Genomic DNA, 24,231 nt, shown 5'->3' with positions numbered 1-24,231 from the left:
CAATGGCGCACTTGTGGCATCATTTACACGCCATGACGTGCGGATGCTAAACGTCCACTTATGTCAAAATGGCGGCGCCCATGTAGAATGGGCGCCGCCATTTTGTACATGCTCGGCATGTACTAGAGTTAGGGCATCCGGAAAGGACGCCGAGCACGTACTATTGGCGCATTTGGAATGCGCCATAGGAAAGAAATGGTGACATAACATCTTAATGAACCTTAATGTTCCTGACAGGCATGCTTACTACTTTGTTGGAATTGGCTTTGCTGTGCTGGTATGTGGATTTTTTCAAATCTGGACTTTTGTGACCACTTCTTCAAGACAAACTGCAAGGATACGTGACAAGTTCTTTTTTGCTGTACTTCACCAAGAGATGGCCTGGTTTGACACCACCCAGATAGGAACACTGAACACTAGACTGACCGAGTAAGATGTTATTTTTTATAATTTGGGGCAAGGAAGAGAAGGTCATCCACAACTTGATCTGATTTCCATGGCTGAAATCTATCATCCTGAAACAATTTAGAGCCATCTTTATGTTCCAGCTTCACTGGTTATCACCATCTCCAATAATGTATTTTCTTCTTTCCTTGTTAAAACATTGGCATCTATGGGGTCATATGGTAGTCAAAATCTTGCCAGTTGGCCATATGAAAGGTGTGACAGTATACATTTCCCCCTTTCCTCACCAGAACTGGATTAAATTCAACAAAAGCTCATGCTATATTTATGGTGCCATAAGACTGTGTTGTTTTTGCATACTAGGTTTAATTTTTTTCAAAATGACTCCATATATATAGTCATAAGCTCAGTAGGTTCCACACACCCACCCCAGATATTGTTATTAATTAAAGCATTAACTAAAGTATTAGGTATTTCTACCTTTCTTTCTTTATAATGGGCATTTTTAAAATAGGCTGGTACATTTTAAGTGAATAAAATGTATAGAACATCAGCTATTCCATTAGAGAAAATTCTTGGTATATTGTGCTCTATGGGAATTAAACTCCAAGATAGGATTCTCAAATGTACCCAATCAACATTAGATGGTCAGTTTTAAATATCATGTTCTGTTATTGAGCCACACATTAAGCTCTTATATAGATCACACCATTAATTTCAAAATATAGAGCAGATTTATGAACATACAAGACTATGTATGTGACCCCACTTTGTCTATTACAGTGTAAGCAATAGATCTTGTGGAGTGTAGAATTTCTGTGTTCTCCAGAACCCAGCACTTATAACAAATAACTGTATATATTTGTATTGTGATTGAAATCTTTACACATTTTTGATTTCCAAAGCTGGAAACTGTTCTAGTAACCATTTGGGCAAGTTTGGTGAGACACATCTTGTTTGCTTCCTGTTCAGAATTAACTTTGGAAAGCACTACATTGTTGGATGTCTTAACCTCAAATCACTAATGGGATATCCCACTAAGTGCTGAAATGTCCTGTTAAAACATCTAAATAGTGTTTGGTTTTCATATATGTTGCATCTCTTCTGATTTGCTAGGAATGTCCCATACTTTATCTGATTCCTTCTCCTTGTTGCTCCAGTCCTCTGCTTCAAAAAAAAAAAAAAAACCCTCAAGAAAGTGAAAAGAATGCTCATAGTAATTCTATGATATGTGATATGTAATATGTGTTTGTAACTGCAACATTATTGTGCCTGAAAAACTTTCAGACTGGGAAAATATGCAAGAATGAACTGGAGCCCTATCAAACTAAATAGTTAAAGCATGGAGCCCTATCAAACTAAATAGTTAAAGCACTGTGATTCTTATTTAACTGTCACTCTAACATCCTATGGAAATTACAAACTCTAGGATTCCATCGGATGTAGTCATGGCAGTTAGAATTGTAGCACTGTAGTTTTGTAGTGGGAAAGGGCCATAGGAAAATAAGAGTTCCTCCCCCCATTATTGCTATCCTTACAGACTACAGATGTGAACTTTCAAGAAAATTGAGCAGAACCTTCAACATCTGAAAAGTTTTTCATGGTTTCTATATCCATAATAAATATTAAAAGGTAGCATTCAATTGTTTTGGCATTTTAAACGTATTGCTAGCACACTATACCAGAGTAACATGTAAATGAAGGTCTGACATTCATCATTTTCTGTTTTCAATTGCAGTGATATTAACACCATTCATGAAGGCATAGGAGACAAAATCTGCATAATTGTCCAGTTCTTTTCCACATTTTTGGCAGGAATTATCATAGGATTTGTGTATGGATGGAAGCTGACTCTGGTGATTTTGTCTGTTAGCCCTCTGCTTGTCGCATCTGGTGGCCTGTGGTCATTTGTAAGTTGCTAGAACCAAAAATAATTAAATTACTCAGTTGGAAACTTGTTATTGTAGCATCCCTTTTAAGTTGTCATCTATGTTCTGATTAAAAACTACTGGAGCAATCTAATCCATTGCTGAACTGCTTGTATCATCAAATCATAGAATTGTAGAGTTGGATGAGACCACAAGGGCCATCCTGTCCAACCCCTTGTCATACAAGAACCTCAGCTTATTTTTTAATGTGTAGTCTAAATCCTGTTCCTTGTCATTTTAATCTGTTGGTTCAGGCCCTATTTTCTGGAACAAAAGAACACAAATTTACTGTATCATATATTACCCTCCAAATGAAACTATACAATAGGAAAGGTAGACTGTGCAAGAAAAGAGGGGCACAGTGCACAAACAACTATTCAAGGTTGCAAGTTTTGTCATTTGTCTTTCCTTTGTGTGCTTTTGAGTCCATTGTCTAGCCACTTACATATTTTTCTATGAAGATTTCCATTAATCATCAATGCAACGTGTGTGACTCAGTTCCAAGAAACTGTTGCAGGATGGCTATTAGCCATTTCTAGAAAACCCCATATAATCAGCATCAGTGAAGAAAGCTAAATCCGCTGATGTTCTCCCTGCAAAGAATTAAAGGTTAAAACTCAGGCCGTTTGGCAAGAATGGGAAAAGACTAGAGATAGAGTATATAATCAAAAGGCCTTTCTGATTACCTATCATAAATAAGAATTCCCTTATTTATCTTTAGATTTATAAACTGACTTCAACTGTTTTTTCATTACCAGATCTTGTCAGTGTTGACTTCTAAAGAGCTAATGGCTTATTCTAAAGCAGGCGCTGTGGCAGAAGAAATCTTGTCAGCCATTAGGACAGTTGTTGCATTTAATGGACAGAAGAAAGCTATAGCAAGGTAGGATGACATTTAAATGAATATAGAAAGCTTCCTACACTAACTGGCAGCAATTTTTTAGGCAGTATATTTTCCAGTTGTGTGAATCTAGGATCTTGACCATGCACACCGAGCACTTTTTTCACCCTTCCTAAACCTCTAGGTTTTCTGCCTCCTGAATTATGGTCCTTTTGCATTTGAGGCAGAATTACACTTTGAACATAAGGTGTTTTTCTAAATATATTGGCAGAGCCACAAAGAAGGATGAATTCCTCTCTAAGGGCCCCTTTACACTAAATTATTTTAGCTCTGCGATACCACTTCAGCTGCTATGGTTGTATCCAAACTATGGATCTTAGGGTTCTGCAGGATGCAGCATGTCAGTCAAAATGCTATTTTTTTAGAGAGTGTTAGAACCATAACAGTTGAATGAAAGCTATAAATGATCAGCAAGTCAAAGAGTTTCTCCAGATTGGAGGCTAAATATAATTTCCTAGATAAAACTCACAGAGGATATATCCAACATCCCAAAGTGATGCCTGTACTATAACATTCATTAAATGGAACTACAGATGATGGCAATACTTAAATATAAAACAAAAATCTTGTTTTTTGAATTGCCATGTAAAATGGCTGGCTCTACAAATTTTACTTAGTTATTCCTTGGCTAAAGGTTGCTAAAATGGGGTGTTTCGGTATATTCGCACAGCTGTTGGAAACTGTACATTCTGAATATCTGCTTCCAGACTTTGTGGGATGCAGCAAAGAAGATGTCTGTATATCATTTTTCAGATATAATCCCAATAAAAGCAGTGCACATCCTCCCATGGAAAAACCCAAGTGATGTTCCAGCAGGCTCAGAACATTAAAGTGCTGCCATTTAAAAAAAAAAATTAGAAGCGAAAGACATGGAAGAGAAACAAGCTTCATTTATATACCGCTTCATACCCCCTAAGCAGTGTCTAAGCGGTTTAAAACTGTAAGCTAATTTGCCCCCAACAATCTGGGTACTCATTTTAGCGACCTCGGAAGGATGCAAGCCTGAGTCAAGCTTGAGCCCTTTTGCTGGTCTTGAACTCGCAACCTTATGGTTTTGAGTGAATGGCTGCAATATAGGCATTTAACCACTTTGCCACCAGTGGTTATATTTTTGTTATATTCTCATTTATATTATAATTATTAAAATTATAACATTGTAACATTTATAATTACATAATTACACACATTCATATAGCAATTTAACAACAACAACAAATATATTTGTTGTGGTTATTAAATTGTTTTAATGTTGGTCTTGGCTCTGAACAAATCTTGACAAGAAAACCATTTGATAGGGTTGCCTTAAGGTCACCATAAGTTGGAAACAACATGAAGGCACAAAACAACACCACAGATGTTTTAATTATTTATATAAATATAATTTTTGTCCTAAATATAATTATTTTTCCCAGGTATGATGCAAACCTAGAGGCAGCTAGAAATGTGGGAATGAAAAAGACCATCACCACTAATATTTCTTTGGGAGTCTCTCAGTTCCTGATATATGGCTGCTATGCACTTGCCTTTTGGTATGGAACAAAACTCACACTAGACGAGAAAGATACCTATGATATTGGGACAGTGTTAATTGTAAGTCTTGTTAAGCTATAATTTGAGGGAGCTGTCTAGGGGCAATGGGGACATTTGGAGACAGTTTTCATTCTTAAAATAAATGGGGTGCTGGGGCCTCAAAAATGATTTTCGGTAGATGTACCTGCTCCATCCCTGAAATCAAGCCACCATAAATGCTTGAGTGTATAAAATCATTTCTAGCTTCTGTTTTTGTGGAAGTACAATAAATGGATTACATGTATCAATATCACAAGAAATATCAACAGACTACATGTATTTATATTAATGATGTTGATGATGCTCTGCAGGAGGTACAAAATGTTTTTTTGTTCTGTTGTTTTCAAAATGAGATTTTTTTACAGAGCCAAGCAGCATTATTAAATGCTGTGTGAAGTGAGTCTAATATGTTATGTAATATCAAGTTGACATTCTACCAGATGAGCATGGAACTATAACTTTAATTGCTATGCGTTGGATAATGACAAATTGCTAAGAACCAGTGTGCAATTATTTTCCCCTTTTTTACCATAGGTGTTTTTTTCTGTGCTCATTGGTGCGTTTTCAATTGGACAAGCTTCCCCAAATTTGGAGAGCCTGGCCAATGCTCGTGGCGCAGCCTATGAAGTCTTCAAAATCATCAAAAAGGTATATACTGTATTGGCCAAGATATACTGCATGACCATTGTAGTATTCCACATTACTGTGCACCTTGGATCTTATGGAAGAAGAAAGACATTATCTATGTTGAAAGTAAAAGCTGATCTACAGATTTACTCCAAAATTATACTATTCTTTGTCCCTTGCTGCCATGTTAAGCCTGCATACTACAGTAGGAAATCTTGAACACTTGTGGTAGATCTGTGTACCATTTAGAATCCTAATTATGGATATTATCCCCACCAGCAGTGAAAAGGCTGGACATCCTGAGATGGGTTGCTCCTCCCTCTTGCCCCAATAGGCAGGAACAGCATAGAATTTTGAGAAGCACCCTCTAGTGAGAGAAACTCCTGGTAAGGCCATTTGTCTTTCCAGCATCGTGCCCCATAGGCCGTGTTTTTCACTTACTCCTCTTTTCTTCACAAGATCTTTCTTATAACAACAACAACAACAACAGCAATAACAACAAGACTCTGCATCTTCCACCTATTCTTCAGCAAGACCCCCAAGTGGGAATTTCCTCTCACATGTAGAGGTATTTGTAACCACTTAGAGCTTATTCCTCATGATCTAAAGAGGCTGGTCCAGGCATGTCCAGGATCTTGTCTTCCTCAAAGAGCTAATGAGGGAATCTATGCAGGACTAGCAGGTGAGGGACAATCCCTCCATTCTTCAGTCTCTTTGAACTGCCAGTGCCTCAGCCTAGGACAGAAAGGGAGTTGGCTCAAGCCATGCTTCAACCATAGAAGCAGGATAAGCATTAGCAGCCCCAGACTGGATCAGATGGGGATCAGATTTGAGCATTGGACTACAGTTCTTGAGACCAAGGTTAAAATCCCTGCTTGGCCATGTAAACCCACTGGGTCACCTTGGACAAGTTAGAGGACAGCACTGGGGGAAAACATCATCTGAACAAAATGTTGCCAAGAAAACCCTGTGATAGGTTCACCCCCCCACATACTTCAGAAATGACTTAAATGCACACAATAACAATAATATTCAAAAAATAGTATGTTAGTATGCAATATCAATATGCAAAGGTATCTTGTTGCACCTTTGAGACTAACTGAAAGAGAAAATTTGGTAGCATGAGCTTTGGTAGATGTACATCTGAAAAAACAGACCATATCTATGAAACCTTTCGGTACAATATCTTTGGCTCAGTTAGTCTCAAAGGTGTGCATTACAACAATAATAGTTGCCAAAGGAGATTCCAAGCAGCAGTGCCAGATACGGGATCAACATACTATTACAAGCCACTTCTCTTATGGCTGGTGCCAGTCCTAATGCCCTTTAGTTTTAGTGCTACAGCATAGGCCACAGCTCTTGCTCTGAAAGTTCAGATTTGTCTAAAGTCTAATGAACAAGGAAATGCAGACATGACTCAAACAAGGTGAGGAATATTCCCTTCCTTCAGTCATGACTCAGTTTGATCTGCAGTGGTTACATACGTCTGGGGACCTCTGAGAAAATTACTTCAAACTTGGCAACAGTTCAAGAGGCTCCCTCTCTATGGTGCAACCTGAGGGGTGTTGAAACCAGAGCACAGGGGGTTAACCATACCAGCCCAGTCCTTTTCAGCCAAGACCGTGGTATGAAATACAGGGAATCCCAGCAGGTAATTATCCAGGAGACAGTCCCCCTCTCCCCACTCACCCCTAACAAAAGATGACAGCTGCTTGTCTAGGGAGGAGAGTAAGGAATACAGTATCTTTCTCTTTATAATGACCTCAGGAATTACATGGGGTTTTGTTAGGCAAGGAATACTCAGAGGTGGTTTTGCCAATTCCTTCCTCTGAAGTATAGTCCACAGCACCTTCCTGCTTGCATCCTGTGAGCACACAAGTTGGTGTTGTGTGCCTTCAAGTAATTTCTGAGTTTTCTTGTGCCTTCCTCTCAGACTTGGAGACTGTGACATAATAATAATAATAATAATAATAATAATAATAATAATAATTATTATTATTATTATTATTATTTGTATCCTGCCCCTCTGAGAACAATCGGGGCAGCTAACAAAGTTAAAAATACAAAACATATAAAATCCCTGGTACCCTCCCCTCCTTAAAAAGTATTAAATTCAATGCAATATTTAGGAAAAAAGAACAAAAAACAACAAACAAACAAGTTAAAAACTGACCAGAAGGTCAACAACGTCATACCAACAAGCAACCAGTGGGAGCAGCAGTATCTTTCCCAGATGTTTTTCTAAGGCCGGGTTCTCTATTCTGGGAAGGCCTGCCAGAAGAGATCCGTCTTAACAACCTTTTTAAAGCTGTCTAAAGATGTAAGTAGACGGATCTCATCCGGCAGGCCGTTCCACAGTCTGGGGGCGACGATGGAAAATGCCCTCTGGGAGGTAGTTGAAAGACTAGATTTTTGTGGCTGAAGTAGGCCTCTCCCAGAGGAGCGGAGTGCGTGGAGAGGATTGTAGGGGAGAAGGCGGTCCCGGAGATAGCTTGGACCCAAGCCATTTAAGGCTTTAAAGGTGATAACCAACACCTTGTACTGGGTCCGGAAACCTGTGGGTTTCCATGGCGAAGCAGAATTTGGGTCCTCATATTCCAAGAATCCTAGTCCATCACGCAGGCCACTACACCATGCTCACTGTTAGCACACATAGCCAGATTTTATGTACTGTACAGTTCTGTACATTGATTTGCTATGTGAAACTGAAATTTGTTGGTTTGTCTTTCTTTGACACATATTTAACTGAGAAATTTCTCCCTCTGGTATTCTATAACAGAAGAATAACCCTACCAAGTCCTTCGTTAGTTTTTCATGACCCAATAGTCAACAGCTCATTCATTATAGAATAACCAAAGTCTCCAAACAGGATAATTACAACCTGTTGACATGGTTAAAAGCTTCAGATTTCCTGAAGATGATAACAGAATCCCCTTACTTGAACATTTCCGAGGGTGGGTTCTGCATACAATATTGCATTTGAACCTTTGTTTTTAAATGGATGCTTCCATTTACAGCATCTGATTATTTATCAGAGCTGGGAATGGGAAGCAAGAGGCCATACGAACTTCACTTTGACTTTCAGAGATTTAAAACTAGCAAGTTAGCAATGCTAGTAATACATCCTGGCCAGTTCAATTCTAAAAGCTTTGTTCAGGCAAGTTATGGGCAGGATGCCATTGAAGAAGGACAGAAAGTGAGTTCATGCACTTAGGTCACTGATTTATTATGAGATAATTTTTTAAAATAGCTTCAACCAATACACTTAAGGCATTTATGAGGACTGCACAGTAATCCTTCGTAACCAATAAGTTTTTATGGTGAGCTTTTGCTTTTTATTCTTATATATCCAAGTTTTGCCCTGTGAACTAGCTGTGAATCATGCTTCGCTTTAGCCATGATTATCCACAAGTACAACCTTAGATATAGGAAAACAGTATGGCCTTTGACAAAGTACACTCTTTCATTTATTTGTCATTAGAAAGAAAGTGGAAAAACATGTCTATGCAGCTATTGAAATATAACATGCTTTCAAATTATCTTTTCAGTCTCGTCCCATTGATAGTAGCTCCACTGAGGGGTTTAAACCAGACAGGTTCCGAGGAGATATCGAATTCAGAAACATCCATTTCAGCTACCCCTCTAGGCCTGATATTCAAGTAAGTTTCTACCAACCTCCTCTGTTGCAGATACAGACATTTGTATAAGTGGAATGCTTACTGCTTTTTTTCTGTTTGTTTAGTGAAAAAATGTTGATAATTGGGGTTTTTTTTAATGTGCATCTCATTTTACATAGTAAAAGTATTATTTATAGTAAAAACAAGCAGTGTCTCTGTCAAATATGCTAAGTGAGTACAACAACAAGAACAAGTTTATTGATTAGTCAGCTGACCATATCAATAGAATACTAAATACAGTTACAAAATTACAGCATATAAAATACAAGATAAAAATATCAGAATGTCCGTGTATCTACAAAGATAAAACTGAGTCACACTTAAAACTCAAATAAGGGGTTAAAACGGACACAGACAAAAAGTAGGATACAAAATAAAATAGTCTAAAATAAGACTTGCTAAAACAAAGTGGAAGATAACAATGAAATGTTTAAATGAACTCATCGCCATGACACAAAACACCATTTTGTACCATAAACTGATCTCTTGAGCGAGCAGCATTGACTACAAATTTAGCTACACATCACACTATATGTATGTTCTCTCCAGAGAAAAGATACGACAATTTAGCTGAAAGGTCCCAGTAAGTCATTCTTCCAAGAATGGTTGTAAAAAGTGTGATCTCTCCTTATCATATAAACAACAGTCAGACAGGATATGTGGAGTATCCTCAATAGCTGGGGCTCCACAGATACATAATCTTTCATAATAAGGTATTTTTTGAAACCATCCTGTTCATAGAATCATAGAATCGTAGAGTTGGAAGAGACCACTAGGGCCATCCAGTCCAACCCCCTGCCTTGCAGGAAATCCAATTCAAAGCATTCCTGACAGATGCCCATCCAGCCTCTGTTTAAAGACCTCCAAGGAAGGAGACTCTATCACCCTCTGAGGGAGTGTTCTTACTATTGAGTTCAATTGTTCAAATCTAGCTCTGGTGAAGGCTGTTCTCTGGCTCTGTGTTAAATGCAACTCAAGATAATTTTCTACGCCAAATACCGTTTTATTTTTAGCTAACCAGTTAAGAGATTTACACCCAGCTAACAAAGCTATATCTGATTGCATGCTGATGTCCCAAATCCTTCATTTTAGGGATTCCTGAACTGTGTGCCCTGCTGAAAGAAAATAAGAAGGAGAAAAGCCTAATTGGAACAAAACTAGGGATAGTTGACAAACCCAAAAGTTGGGGCAGAGCCAATAACTAGCTGTTCTTCTAGGCAGAGTTTGGGGAATCTTCTAGAATTCATTTTGGAGATCTTTAGCCAGTATTTAAAAGCTTTTATCCACGCCTGGCCTTGTATTGAATAGATCCCAAGTTTTGCCCTCACTGCTTGGGCTGGAATGTTCTTGTCAGTTCCAAGGATCCTCCTTAAGAAGCAACTCTGGAGTACAGGCTTTACCTGCCTTTTGATGCCTCATTTTAAGATGTCTCACTCTTTCAACACTTGCGAATTACAGTCAAGTTATATTAAGTCATATTAAGTTAACAGGAGTTCTGCTTTTTCATCAATTCTCGATATCTAAGAGGCTCACTTAGGACCTCTCACACACACTGTTAATTTAAGTTTTGCATATTTTAAAAAATTATATATAATGTGTCATTTACATTTTCAGTGGCCAAAATGTGTTTGCAAGTCAACAAAACCTGGGTTCCACTTTTCAACCAATTCCACTTTCTGACCCTCCTCTGGTCTTTAACCCATCAAGTGGGGGTTTCCTGTATATAGTTTTTACAGTTTCTGCTAACTACAACATGCCATTGTATATCACCTTTCACCTGTGAAATTCATTTTTCATTTCATTATATTATTGGTCTACATATTAAGATGGATAAATTGTCAAAGTTGTATTTGTTTAAAACAAGGGTGGGCAACTGCATGGGGCAAGGGGCTAATCTCCTTGACCACCTTGGGCTGCACCTCACATGGAAACGTCTAATACCTTGGTTTTGCTCAGCAATCCCTCTCAAAAGGGCAGAAATGACATCATATTGCTTCCTGTTGCCATTTTGAGAAGGACTTCAGAGAAAAAATGGAGGCATTTATGACCAGTATAGGGTTATGTGTGCATGGACAGGCAGTATTTTCATATGTTTTCACATGTTTGGGGAACTTTTGGCATTGTTTTGGGGGCAAAAATTGCCCCACATTGACCCAAAATCACACTCAGATTTTTTTTAAAGGAAGGAAGGGTTTGGAGGACTGATGGTTGGGGGGGGGGGCTTCCATGGCACAAACATGGGGTCCTAGGGGTGCATATGGCTTGCAAGCTTCACTATGCCCACCTCTGGTTTTTAATAATTCCAGATTCTTAAGGGTCTGAACTTAAAAATCCAGCCTGGGAAGACCATAGCTCTTGTTGGTGCCAGTGGTTGTGGGAAAAGCACTACAATTCAACTGCTGCAGAGATTCTATGATCCAGCTGAAGGACAGGTACCTTTGACTGAACCACAGCTATAAAAATTTCAGTTCAACTAAACACCACTTTGTGTGTGTGTGTGCGTGCGTATTTTAAAGTAGTTTACTAAAAATTATATTTGGAAATCATTGCTGTTTGACACCTGATCTCATGCCATTATGTTAGCAAACCCAATAGAAATACTGTAATTGATTTTAAGTGTAATTTTAAATTTAAATTTTAAAGTCACCCAGTATGTTAGAACTGAGCAACAGTGATCCTCTAGATATTTGTCACCTACAACTCCTATCATCCTTAGTCATGTAATTGATGGTGAAGAATTATGGAAGTTGCAGTCTGGAACACCACAGTTACTCATCCCTACAATAAATAAATATCACCACAATTTTAAAAATGTTCAACAGTAAAAGTTGTTTCCCTTTAAGACACCACAAGACTATTTGTTGTTTTTAATGCCTGTTCTGTTAACACTGATTCTGTGTAGTGCTCATGATTAAATGTGTCATTTGTCAGGCAGCGGTCAACAAGGCAGGACCCATGCATGCATCCTGTGAAGTTTCTCACTGTCCTTAAGATGGAGAAAATACACCTCCTAATTTAGAGCTTCTTTCCCCATCACCCACACCCCTCCCAAAATTGTTGTATGAAATAGAGACTTAATGTCTTGCATTTCCTTTCTTCCTACCCCGCATTTCCATCCAGAGGAATAAGTTGCATGTCACCTCCTAAAGAGACACAGGTACTTCCTATCCATGCATCAGAAAAGCATATGTAGATGGTATGTGTCTCATTCTGTTTAGATAGAACCTGGAAGCAGGGGGTGAAGATGTTGGGAGCAAAAGTAATTTATTATTCTTAGGAGCAGAAGTAATTTATTAATTGCTTTGCTGTTAAGTGTATGAAGTTACAGGATATAAAAGTTTTAAAACCACAAATGAGAGTAAATTAATTCCATAGCTCCCTTTGAAATTAATGGGACAAGTTAGTCATAACTCAAGTTTTAATGATGGCGGGGGAAGGAAGATGAGAGGCCCAAGTACACTAGAAAAGATTCCTTGGATCATCCTAGGGATGTAGCACTGCACTTTCTTGATGTAGTAGCTTGAGTGTAGTAGGATTCTGAAAGACCAGGGTTTGAATCTTCACTTGGCCATGGAAAGATATTGGATCAAAATCTTAGCTTGGTTTGATAACAAACGATATAAAAAGAGTTGGATTCCAACTAAGCTGTTTAGTTCTATTGAAATCATAATTTATGACTAACTTGTCCCATGGACTTTAAAGGGACCTAAACACAACTCAGTTAGGCTGTATTCAGCCTACAGTTTCTAATTTTGCAATAGAATTTTCAAAAAATTGTCAAAATGTTATAATGTCAAAAAGTCCAGATTCCAGCATATTATTACTGAACTTATCATTTAAGTTATCATCTGTTCAACAAAGTTACCTGATTCCCATTATTAATTACTTTGATTTAGAATCTGCTTTTGTAGCTCTTGCAACCTCCTTCAATTTTCTCCTAGATTACCATAGATGGGCATGATATCCGTTCACTAAATATCAAATGGATGAGAGAAAACATCGGCATTGTAAGCCAGGAACCAGTTTTGTTTGCTACCACAATAGCAGGGAACATTCGGTATGGCAGAGAGGATATTACTGATGCTGAGATTGAACAAGCAGCTAAAGAAGCCAATGCTTACGACTTCATATCAAAACTTCCTGAAGTAAGTGTCTGACAAATGTATGTTACAGATGTGCAAGGACAACTATATATTTGTAATATATAGGTTTGTTTATTTATTTTTATTTATTTATTTCATTTATATGCTGCGTTTCTCCCCGGAGGGACCCAAGGCGGCTCACAGAAACTGCTTATAATATATGAAAACAGTATATTCAGTATTTTCCATTTCAGTGATTCTTGGTTTGACTGATGCATGATCACATTTTTGGGTGGGGTCCCCTTTGTCTCACATAGATTTTTACAGGCAAACTGACAGAAAACTAATTATTACAAGCACATTTATTCTTACCGCATAGTTTCTTTAGAATGTTTCATAAGACAGATAATTTTGTCACTTTTCATTTGGAAGTCTTCTTGCCTTGCTAATTTGTTGTTGTTGTTGTTGTAATTGGGGCTACACTGCCAGTATCAAATGTCAGCTGTATTTGTCATTGTTTAGTTGCCGTTAATCATTGAGATGCTTTCATTCAGTCATTCAGTGCTTTGTTTACTTCCTTTTGCTAGCAAAAATTCTTTCCAGAAAATGTTATCTTTAATCTTACTAGAATCATTAAGAGACCAGTGTAAATAGTTAACTAAATCAATTGAATGGTTTGTTCAGGCTTTTTGCACAATTGAATTAATCTGGGTTACCACATGGCAGGATAGCACCCTCCCCCCCCCAGAAGTGTTTCTTGCTGTCGGTGGTGAAGCTGTCCTTGATGAACTGAGAGATAAAACTATTATTAGTACCATTTGTATGACAGTCAATATTGGAAGTCATTAGATTCCTCTCTTCCTATATTCAGGGAGATAATGTATCCTGCACACAGAAACAAAACCAGAAAATCTTCCTTGCTTGGAAAAGGGGGTTTGGGGGATGGGGCTGTGGAATGTATGTAATGCTTTTACTTGGGTCATGATTACCTTTTCTTGTTTTTCAAACTAACTATAAACATTAGAAGCAACTTCATTGGTTTCTTTGCTTTGAATATCCCAGAAATTTAACACCATGGTTGGGGAAAGGGGAGCTCAGCTGAGTGGAGGGCAGAAACAACGCATTGCTATTGCTCGTGCCTTAGCCAGAAACCCCAAGATTCTGTTGCTGGATGAAGCTACCTCTGCTCTGGATAACCAGAGTGAATCCATAGTGCAAGCAGCACTGGATAAGGTAAATGTTCTACTATGTTTCACACTGTTTTAAAAGCTTAAAGAGTTCTGGCAAAGAACTGAAACTAATATAAAGAACTTTAAGCCAGTGTGTGAATAAATGTAGTGCCATATACATGCACTCTTAGTTCAGAGTACAAACATGACTTGCTCACCATTCAGCAGTAAATATAAAAACAGCCATTTTGTGGATAGGAAATAAAGAGGAAGAATTCATATCATGGGGGTATTTTCATGGTAGCTGTAGTAAGTGACATGGCTGAAGACCCATTGAGAGGGTCCAACGAGGCCTTGCGATAAGAGATAATCATAACATTGAAAGGTAGTGCCAGGGGCAATCTAGTACAACCCTTTACCAGAGCAGGAATCCATGGGCAAGGCATCTCTGACAGATGGCTGTCAAGCCTCTGTTTAAAAGCTTCTAACTAAGGTGAGTCCACCATCAAGCTGACCACCACTGTCAAGCAGTTTACCATCATGGAGTTCTTATTAATATGTATTTATTGAACAGTTTGTTGAGTCCAACTGTGACCTAAGCGAGGCTATAAGCCCATAATCAGGGGGAGGGTGAGATTAAATGGTAGATTGTGCTTGAAGACATTTATTTTCATGGCTGTATAGCTATATAAAATATCAACCTTATGCAGATTTGCTGAAGCCAATCAGTAGTATTGAAACTGATGAAGGAACTTTCTACGTAATGAGTGATCAATTTTAGCTGTTAGATGTTAATGAATTACAGCTCTTGTTAGTGGTTCTGTTAATATAATTACATATTCCAGAAGGGAAGGGTCACAAATCTGATTTCTTATTTCTTATGAATAAGTGGATTGCTTCCATTTTATAAAGAGTCTCTGAACAACAGATGCTTGGTCTAAGGAAAAATGATGGAGTGCATGACTCCATTGTTTTAAATAGCCATAACCATAGAAAATAATAATAATAATAATAATAATAATAATAAATGTTTATTTATATCCCACCTCTCCCTACTGAAGCTCAGCATATTCTATTTCTAATAAAGTTAATTGAGCTTCTGCTGTGAATGAATAATAAATCAGTTGAAAAAGTGTACAGTTAGCCCTTTGCATCCATGGATTTAATCCTCCACTACTTGAAAATACAGTCAGCCCTTCATATTCACATATTCTTTATTCATGGATTCAACCATCCATGGCTTGAAAATATTTTTAAGACATATAAATTCCAAAAAACAAAGCTTGATTTTGCCATTTTATATCAGGGACACCGTTTTACTATATCATTTTATTTAATGGGACTTGAGCATCCACAGATTTTGTTATTCAAAGGGGGAGTTATAAATATAAATAAAAATAAAACTTTAATTTATATCCCGCTTTTTGTTATAATACTAATAATAAATAAATAATAAAATTTTTATTTATATCCCGCCCTTCTAGAAATCAGGGCGGCTTACAACATGGATTAAAATACAATCAATATACACATCAAAAGTTAAAATGCAATACAATAATTATACAGAAAAATAACCAACAAAAGCCCCATAGCCCAACCTCTTGGCCACGGAAGAGGAGGGAGGCCCACAGGATTTTATTCGGGGAATGCCTGTTGGAACAGGAAGGTCTTTAAATCCTTCCTGAATTGGGCCAGGGTGGTAGACGAGCGGAGCTCGGTGGGCAGCGTATTCCAAAGGGCTGGGGCAGCTGTGGAGAATGACCTCCGTGTAGTGGAGGCCAATCTAGCCCCAGGCACCTTCAGTAATTGCTGCCCAGACATTCTGAGGGTGCGAGGCGGAATGTATGGGGAGAGGCGGTCCTTCAGGTATCCCGGGCCCAAGCCATTTAGGGCTTTATAGGTGATTACCAACGCCTTATATTGGGCTCGGAAGCGAATGGGCAGCCAATGGAGGTCTTTCAGAACCGGTGTTATATGGCTGGTCCTGGAAGCACCAGTGACCAGCCGGGCTGCCATGTTCTGCACCATTTGCAGCTTCCGAGTTTGGTATAAGGGTTGCCCCATGTAGAGTACATTGCAGAAATCCAGTCTCGAAGTTACCAGAGCATGTACAACAGTTTCTAGGTCCCTCTGGGCCAGGTATGGGCGCAGCTGGCGAATCAGCCGAAGCTGATAACAGGTGCTCTTGACCGTGGCATTCACCTGAGCAGTCAGGTGAAGCGACGAGTCAAGAAGCACCCCCAGACTGCGCACGGAGTCCTTCACAGGGAGCGTGACCCCGTTCAGGACAGGTGGAACCACCGCCATTCCTGGACCAGGGGAGCCTATCACTAGTACCTCCGTTTTCTCTGGATTCAATTTGAGTCGGTTTTCCCTCATCCAGCCCATTACTGACTCTAGACAGGCCACGAGAGGAGAGACTCCATCCCCGGTCACTGCATCAGTCGGAGACATAGAGAAAATAATTTGGGTGTCATCAGCGTACTGATAACCCCGCGCCCCATGTCTCCGGATGATCTCTCCCAGCGGTTTCATGTAAATGTTAAATAGCATGGGAGACAGAATGGCTCCTTGAGGGACCCCAGTTTTAAGGGGCCTCTCATCAGAGCACACGTCTCCCAGCTGCACCATCTGGGACCTCCCGGAGAGGTAGGAACGGAACCACTGGAGCGCAGTGCCCCCGATCCCCACCTCTGCCAGGCGCCCCAGAAGGATACCATGGTCTATGGTATCGAAAGCCGCTGAGATGTCCAAGAGCACCAACAGGGACACGCTTCCCCCATCGATGCTCAGACGGAGATCATCGACCAGGGCGACCATGGCAGTCTCAACCCCGTAGCCCGCCCGGAAGCCAGTTTGAAATGGGTCCAGATAATCCGTTTCATCCAAGACCGCCTGAAGCTGGATCGCAACCGCCCTCTCGATCACCTTTCCCAAGAACGGTAGCAGCGAAACAGGCCGATAATTATTATGAACCAGGGGGTCAAGGGAGGGCTTTTTTAGGATCGGTTTTACAATGGCCAATTTAAGATCTGATAGAATCAAAGCAGTGTACAACATTTTAAAAAATACAATCTATACAACCACCCCCGCCCCTTAATAAAGGATTAAAAAATAAAACTTTAATTTGGGTCCTGGAACCAAAACCCCCAGCAGATACCAAGGGCCCACTGTATGTCATCAAAGTATATAAATGCTATGTAAAGTACATAAATATAAGCATAGACTGAATAGTAAATGTGAGAAGCAAATGTTGATAGCAAACATGGAAGGTAATGAGAGCTGTAATATATAGTTAAATATAGGAGGAGACTAACAGGAATATACTTGAAAGAACTTGATTGCTCTAAACAATCTCTCTGCAGGTTTCCTTTCTGTATGGACATTAATGTTATTGGGTTTTTTCTCTTTCTTTCCCAAGGCCAGGGCTGGGCGTACCACCATTGTGATTGCTCACAGACTTTCTACAATCAGAACAGCAGATATTATTGCAGGATTTGAGAAGGGTGTTCTCGTTGAACAAGGAACACATGATGAACTCATGGCACATAAAGGAGTTTACTATGCCCTTGTAACACAGCAGGTAATAAGAGACAATGGGACTTTTGCACCCAAAATGTCATGTACAGTGGGACCTTCCGTTCTGGATTCCCCCGCATAAGGGGAATTTCGCATATGCTCACCCCCCATTGCAAACAATGAGATGCGTGTTCACGGCGTAGTGTGCACCATGGGTGCACACGCCACTTTTTTAATTGTCGTGTGGCTTGAGTGTAAGCTTGAAGCTGCATATGGTGCACATGTGGCACGGGTGCACTGTATGTTAGAGCTATGCTAAAGCTTGCTTCTTGAGACATTTATGCAAAACATAGATTTAATGTTTAGATTTAGTTATCATTTTGTCACAATTATTAATTAACATGTTATTTAAAGTGGATTATTTTTGTCTTTAGTCTTATGATGGAGATGATCAAGCTGGTAAAACAGAAGAAGAAACAGATTTGGAGGCAACTGATGATGATGATGATGATGATGATGATGATGATGATGGAAACAGCTTTGGGGAAGATGAACTAAATGATCTTGAGGGAAACATCTATGAAAATCCTTTTGTAATCACAGAAGTGATTACTGCAGGAAGCATTCGAAGAATGTCTAACAGACTCAGCATCAGTAGGGTTTCTACTAAAAGATACTCTGAAAAGAAGAAGAGGAAGAAGAAGAGGAAGAAGAAGAAGAAGAAAGAAAAGAAAGATAAAGTGGTTGGTGCTAAGATGCTTTCTAACATACCTTGCAATGATAGAGTAACATTCTAAATAGGCCATTCCATTTTATTAAGCAATATTAGATACAGTGGGGTTTTTTGTAAATTGTGTGGTGTGTGATTATTGTTCAGGCTTGGAGTTGATGACATGCCAAGTTAAAATATTTGAAGCTGATGGATTCATATTCTGGATGGAGCTTAAATACAAAATCAAGATTTCCAAAGATTTATCTAATGATTGTGATAGTATGTTCCAATATGGCTTGTAACAGAACTGTTTTAAGGAAAGAATTAAACTTGGTAAAGAAATAGTATCAGTACTGAAGGAAATCAGATGGAGAAAGTATCACTTCAGAGTTTCATCCTAGAAAGGAAAATCACCCTTGGATTGAATATAATGATGATACTTCCAAAAAGTGGTTTCAAGTGGCTCTGAAAATGAATGCACTACACTTTGTCCAAGACTACTTTCATTTTTTAGCATCAAGCTCTAACCCAAATATTTTGCATGTTGAAACAAAAGTCAGCTAGCTTCCCATATGTCCACCATGAATTGCTGAGAACAGTTTTAGATTAGAAAAGAAAAAGAAACTTTCTTAAATAAGGATGCAGTGAATGATCAGATAAATTCATGAATGCCCTTACTGTCAGGAAGTTCCTCCTAATGTTGAGGTGGAATCTCTTTTCCTGTAGTTTGCATTCCATTGTTCTGGGTCCTAGTCTCTGGAACAACAGAAAACAAGCTTGCTCCCTCCTCAATATGACATCCCTTCAAATATTTAAACAGGTCTATCATATCACATGGTGGAATCTCCCTCCTTGGAGGTCTTTAAACAGAGGCTGAATGGCCATCTGTCAGGTATGCTTTGATTGAGATTTCCTGCATGGCAGGGGGTTGGACTGGATGGCCCTTATGGTCTCTTCCACCTCTATGATTCTATGATTCTATGAATGCTTATAACACATTTAAAAATAGAGACAGATGGTCCATCTCAAGCTCAAGATCTGGGCAAAGCCTCTAGCTGAACTCCTGTTTGATTTGCTAAGGTCCAGATCGACATTTCAGTTGCAAAGGCTGTATTGCCAGTCAGCAAGAGACAGTCTAATAGCCAAAAGTCCCCAAACTTTTGGAATCATTTGGAATTTTGAAAATGTGGGTGTTCATAAGGGCTGTCATGGTGAGGAACCTAGATTGTTCACAAAATGGCTGTTATGGTGGGTGTGGTCACTCACATTTCTCAGAGGACAAACTGATGAGTCTAGAAGCAAAGTAACTTGCCAAGAACCTGAGCACAAGGAATCCTATGTCAAAAACAGAGAGAGAGCTGCTCCAGTTCCCATGTCATAGAAATATGTAAGATGGAATGGGTACAAGGCTTGAGTTCTTTCTGCCAAATCACATATTTGCTACACAAAGCACAGCTACATAGTCATTGGACAGAAGGGAAACTGGTGATGTGCATAAACTCCAAAGCAGGTAAACCACACACATACAGTGTATGTGTGCATGCTATGCAGATTATCCACATTAATTTTCTGATATGGTTTTATTAGCTTTCTGAGCCTTTTCATTTATTTCATTTTAATGTTGATAACCATGATTTTAAAAAGAATGTAAAGAATAAACTCTCAGCTCTTCACGTCATAGCATTAAAATAGTAAGCGATCAAAATAAATTCCAATTAGTCACAGTCTGTAACAAAATAAAATTCCAATTATCCATTGTTAACCATTAATAATATAAGACAGTAAGAGTACAATTAATCAATTAAAGTTGCTTTCCATTTGACTTTTCAATTGCCCTTTCAGACTGATTTTGATCTAACTTAGCATTTTGTTCCTTTTTGTTTGTCCACATTTTTGAATGAACAATTAATGATCTGAGATCATAGAAATCAACAATGTACATAATACAATCTACACAGTACAATATGTTTCCTTATATAGTGATTTATGTGAATTTATTTGTACTGCCGTATTTTGCTAATGTGGTTAATTTGCTAATGTGCTCAGTTGCCTAGCAATTATATTGTCTTGCAGTATTTTCAGCCTCTGGTGACAACTGGAGTTAATTTTCTTGCAGGAAGAGAAGCTCCCTGAGGTGCCCTATTCCAGAATTCTGGCCCTGAATAAGCCCGAATTTTGCTACATAGTGTTTGGTGTCATTGCTGCTGCCATTGGAGGTGGTGTTATTCCTGCATTTGCAGTTGTGTTTGGTAAAATCATTGGGGTAAGTGTAGGGCTGTTCAGTAGCCTTTGAATCAGCCTCTGCAAAATCTTTCTTTTCCACTCTCCAAGTCTTTTTGACATTTTCTTAATATTTTTTCTTGTTCTTTTTCTCATTGAACAAGGAGATATTCTTGTCTACATTGGTTGGTTGTTCTGTCTAGCTATGCACAGATAGAGGGAGAGAGCGTGCTGGTCAAAGTGTTTACCCTGTATTGCAAAGTTTTGAAAATGTAGTTTTTTGTACTACATCTCCCAGGTTTTCCCAGACCACATGGCCATTTTTTTCCAAGCTTGATCTTCTGGTTCTAGAATGTCAAAGAACTGCATTAATGAGTTCTGTCAGACAAACCTTTTGAATTATATGTAATTATATAGAAATTTTTTATAACAACAACACTGGTACTGCAGAGTACTATGCAACATAAAAACAAGGGAGAAATTGCTGAAATCTATTGAGGGGGCAGTTGCAGTCAGTGTAATAAGGTGGCATCTGAAGAAAAGTCTGCTAATTCCACAAAGAAAGAGTAGAAGAATCAGAGTTGGCTTGCAATGGTGTGCTAGAGTCTGAAACAGTTGTTTCTACAGATCTAAACATAAACTAAACTAAATGGAATTTTTGGAAGTAATTATTTTCTGCAATGGTGATTAATGATATGTTTTGCAATCCAGGTTTTCCAAGAACAAGATGATACAAAGAAAAGCCAAAGCACAGTGTTGTATTCTCTGTTGTTTCTTATGCTGGGAGTTATCAGCTTAATCACATATGTAGTTCAGGTAAGCACTACTATAAGACTTATTAAATATCAGTTAGTTAGAAAAGAACATCTGAAAGGGATAGTGACACCATGATTATGTACAAACATACTCACAAAGTATAAAAAACAAGGAATACCTCTTTTTAAAAGTGTTACCATTTTTTCTGTTGATTTGCTGTGTAGCAGCTCTGATTACCTTCCAGTTAGCTACATTTTTTTCTGTGACTATCATTTGACTACATGTCTTACTCATACAAATTCTCTCAATTGCTATCTTGTCCCCACTGCCTTGAGAGTGGCTATTGACCTCCACTTATAAACCAAAGGAGAGTCCATCACCTTCTATGGTAGACTAGTGCATTGTTGGCCAATGCTCACCATCTGAAAGTGATTCCTTATATTAGCCAGAATCTCTTTTCTTGTAATGTACATGCCTTGGTTTGGATCCTGTCTACTAGTGCAACAGAAAACAGGTTTACTCCATCTTGCACATGACACTAGTTATGTAAAATAGCTATTGTACCACCTCTCCTCTTCTCCCAGCTAAATGTGTCAAAGGAGATGATCACACATGACTTTTGAACTATGATTCCCCTGGGAAGGAAGTGGCATCAGCGATATTGATCACACAGTGCCACTTCCCTCTTGTAGCTGCCCTGTCCCCAGCCATCTCTTTTCATTTACATAGGGAACCTGTGCATGACTGCCAATCACACAATGTCCTGGGTGCAAAAAGCCATTCCCAGGGCACTTGCACTATTGGCAGTCACATGTTGTCACTGTCCCCTCTTCCTTCCTTTCCCTCCTCCACCTTGCTATTATTTTTTTTTATTTAAAAAATCCCTGGGGGTTTTGTTTTGTTTTGTTTTGTTTGCACAGTTCAGAGTTCTGAAGCTTCAAAGTTTTTTAAATGCTTTTAAAAGCTTTAATTGTGGCTGCAGATCTCTGGAATTTTTTTTTGGGGGGGGGGGGAGTTGACTTTAAAAAAAAACTAAAGGCATGGGAGGGAAAGCAGAGTTAAGAGAGAGGATACGAAGACAGAATGATGGGGGAAGCAGGCCCTGTCGCATGAATGAAAAAAGTGTGGTGGTGGCTGCTCTTAAATCAGTATGCTGCCATTTTATTTTTGATCGCACGACTGCAGCACAAAAGGGACTGGTGTAATAATGTGCAAACATTCTGAACCATTCCTCAAAAAGATTTGTTTCCAGACCCTTTATCTTCTCTGGACACATTGCAGCTTGTTCAAGGTCTGACCAAAGCAGACTACTGCTACACCCCTTTAGTTGGACAGTATATTTTGTTCTTGCAGCCTAGAATTGCATTGGCCTTTCCCCAGTGCATCACACTATCATGTTTACCTTGTGGTCCATGGGTCCTTTTCACATATCCTGCTGTGAAACTTATATATGTGTACACTTGTCCCTCCATATTCTCTAAGGTTAGGGGCACAAGACCCCCGTGAATATGGAAAAACTGCAAATAACAAAATGCCATGTTTTTACTGAGAGGACACCTCTCTAGGAATCTCTAGGTCCTCTGGCACAACTCTGTGGCCAACGTCCGACATACACTGACCACAGAACTGTGCTGGAGGAGCTACAAATGCCTAGTAGAGTATTCTCTCTAGGAATCTCTAGGTCTTTCAGTGCAACCTTTAGTTAAAGTTGACCATAGAGTTGCACTGGAGGACTTAGATATTCCTAGAGAGAACATATTAATCAAATCCGTGAATAATCAAAGCCACAATTATGGAGGGATAAGTGTATATGATTTTTTTTCAACCTAAATGTAATATGTAATTTTATGCCTGTAGAAATTCATTTTGGCCCAATTATGAAATCCATTAAGTTCTTGAATCCTATCCTCTTAAGTATTAGAGTGGAACCTTCCTTATGTTGGGGTTCAGTTCCACCACCACCTTTTGTGGATGGCAAAAAAATGTGGATGGTTATACCCCATATTATTCAATGGGAGTGATGTGCATGTACATCACCTAGTCCCCTTTTTATCAATTTTTCTCCAAGAATATCATAAAGAACATTATCAGTAGCCTGACCAAAAAGAAGATACACTGTATAAATAACATTTCCTGAAGTACCAAGCTTGTAACTCAATTGGGGTGGGGGGGGATTAGTCTGGTTCGACTTCTTTACAAATGCATGCTGATTTTTAGTAATCATAGCATTTTTTCTAAATGCCCAAAGATTAACTGGTTAAAGATCTGTTCTAGGACTTTTCCCAGTATTGATATTAAGATAATTGCTCTGTAGTGCCCTATGTGTGTGTTATGTGCCTTCAAGTTGCCGATCAACTTATAGTGATCCCATAAATTTCATAGAGTTTTCGTAGGCAAGAAATACTGTACTCAGATGTGGTTTTGCCACTCCTTTTCTCTGAAATATAGTCTACAGCACCTGATAGTCATTGTCAGTCTCCCACCCAAGTGCTATCCAGGGGGCTGACCACTTAGCTTCCAAGATCAGATGGAGTCTAGTGCCTTTAGGATATTTTGTTGCCATAGTAGATTACTGTACTATACTCTTTCTTAGGACTTTATCACATGGGGGGGGGGGGGAAATCAGGAGTTTAAAAAGGCAGGACATTCGCACAATCTCACAAGCA

At 38.9% G+C, this 24,231-nt stretch overlaps 1 protein-coding gene across 1 annotated transcript in view; it reads left to right on the top strand.

The window, feature by feature from the left end:
- Positions 1–24,231, top strand: part of LOC149309821 (ATP-dependent translocase ABCB1-like) — a 58,151-nt gene that overhangs the window by 17,923 nt on the left and 15,997 nt on the right. The window contains exons 7-19 of the mRNA XM_089531357.1: positions 238–429; positions 2,144–2,315; positions 3,092–3,216; positions 4,647–4,824; positions 5,338–5,451; positions 8,979–9,089; positions 11,414–11,539; positions 13,049–13,252; positions 14,252–14,422; positions 17,780–17,941; positions 18,312–18,620; positions 20,706–20,852; positions 21,521–21,625. Coding sequence (XP_089387483.1) covers positions 238–429; positions 2,144–2,315; positions 3,092–3,216; positions 4,647–4,824; positions 5,338–5,451; positions 8,979–9,089; positions 11,414–11,539; positions 13,049–13,252; positions 14,252–14,422; positions 17,780–17,941; positions 18,312–18,620; positions 20,706–20,852; positions 21,521–21,625 — 2,116 coding nt within the window. The remainder of the gene's footprint in view (positions 1–237; positions 430–2,143; positions 2,316–3,091; positions 3,217–4,646; positions 4,825–5,337; positions 5,452–8,978; positions 9,090–11,413; positions 11,540–13,048; positions 13,253–14,251; positions 14,423–17,779; positions 17,942–18,311; positions 18,621–20,705; positions 20,853–21,520; positions 21,626–24,231) is intronic.

This window comes from Sceloporus occidentalis, unplaced genomic scaffold (assembly GCF_023333645.1).
Source record: "Sceloporus occidentalis isolate IW3139 unplaced genomic scaffold, rSceOcc1.0.p SCAF_7, whole genome shotgun sequence".
NCBI classification, from domain to species: domain Eukaryota; kingdom Metazoa; phylum Chordata; class Lepidosauria; order Squamata; family Phrynosomatidae; genus Sceloporus; species Sceloporus occidentalis.
Note: the sequence above shows the minus strand (reverse complement) of the source record. Positions and strands in the feature narration are given on the sequence as shown.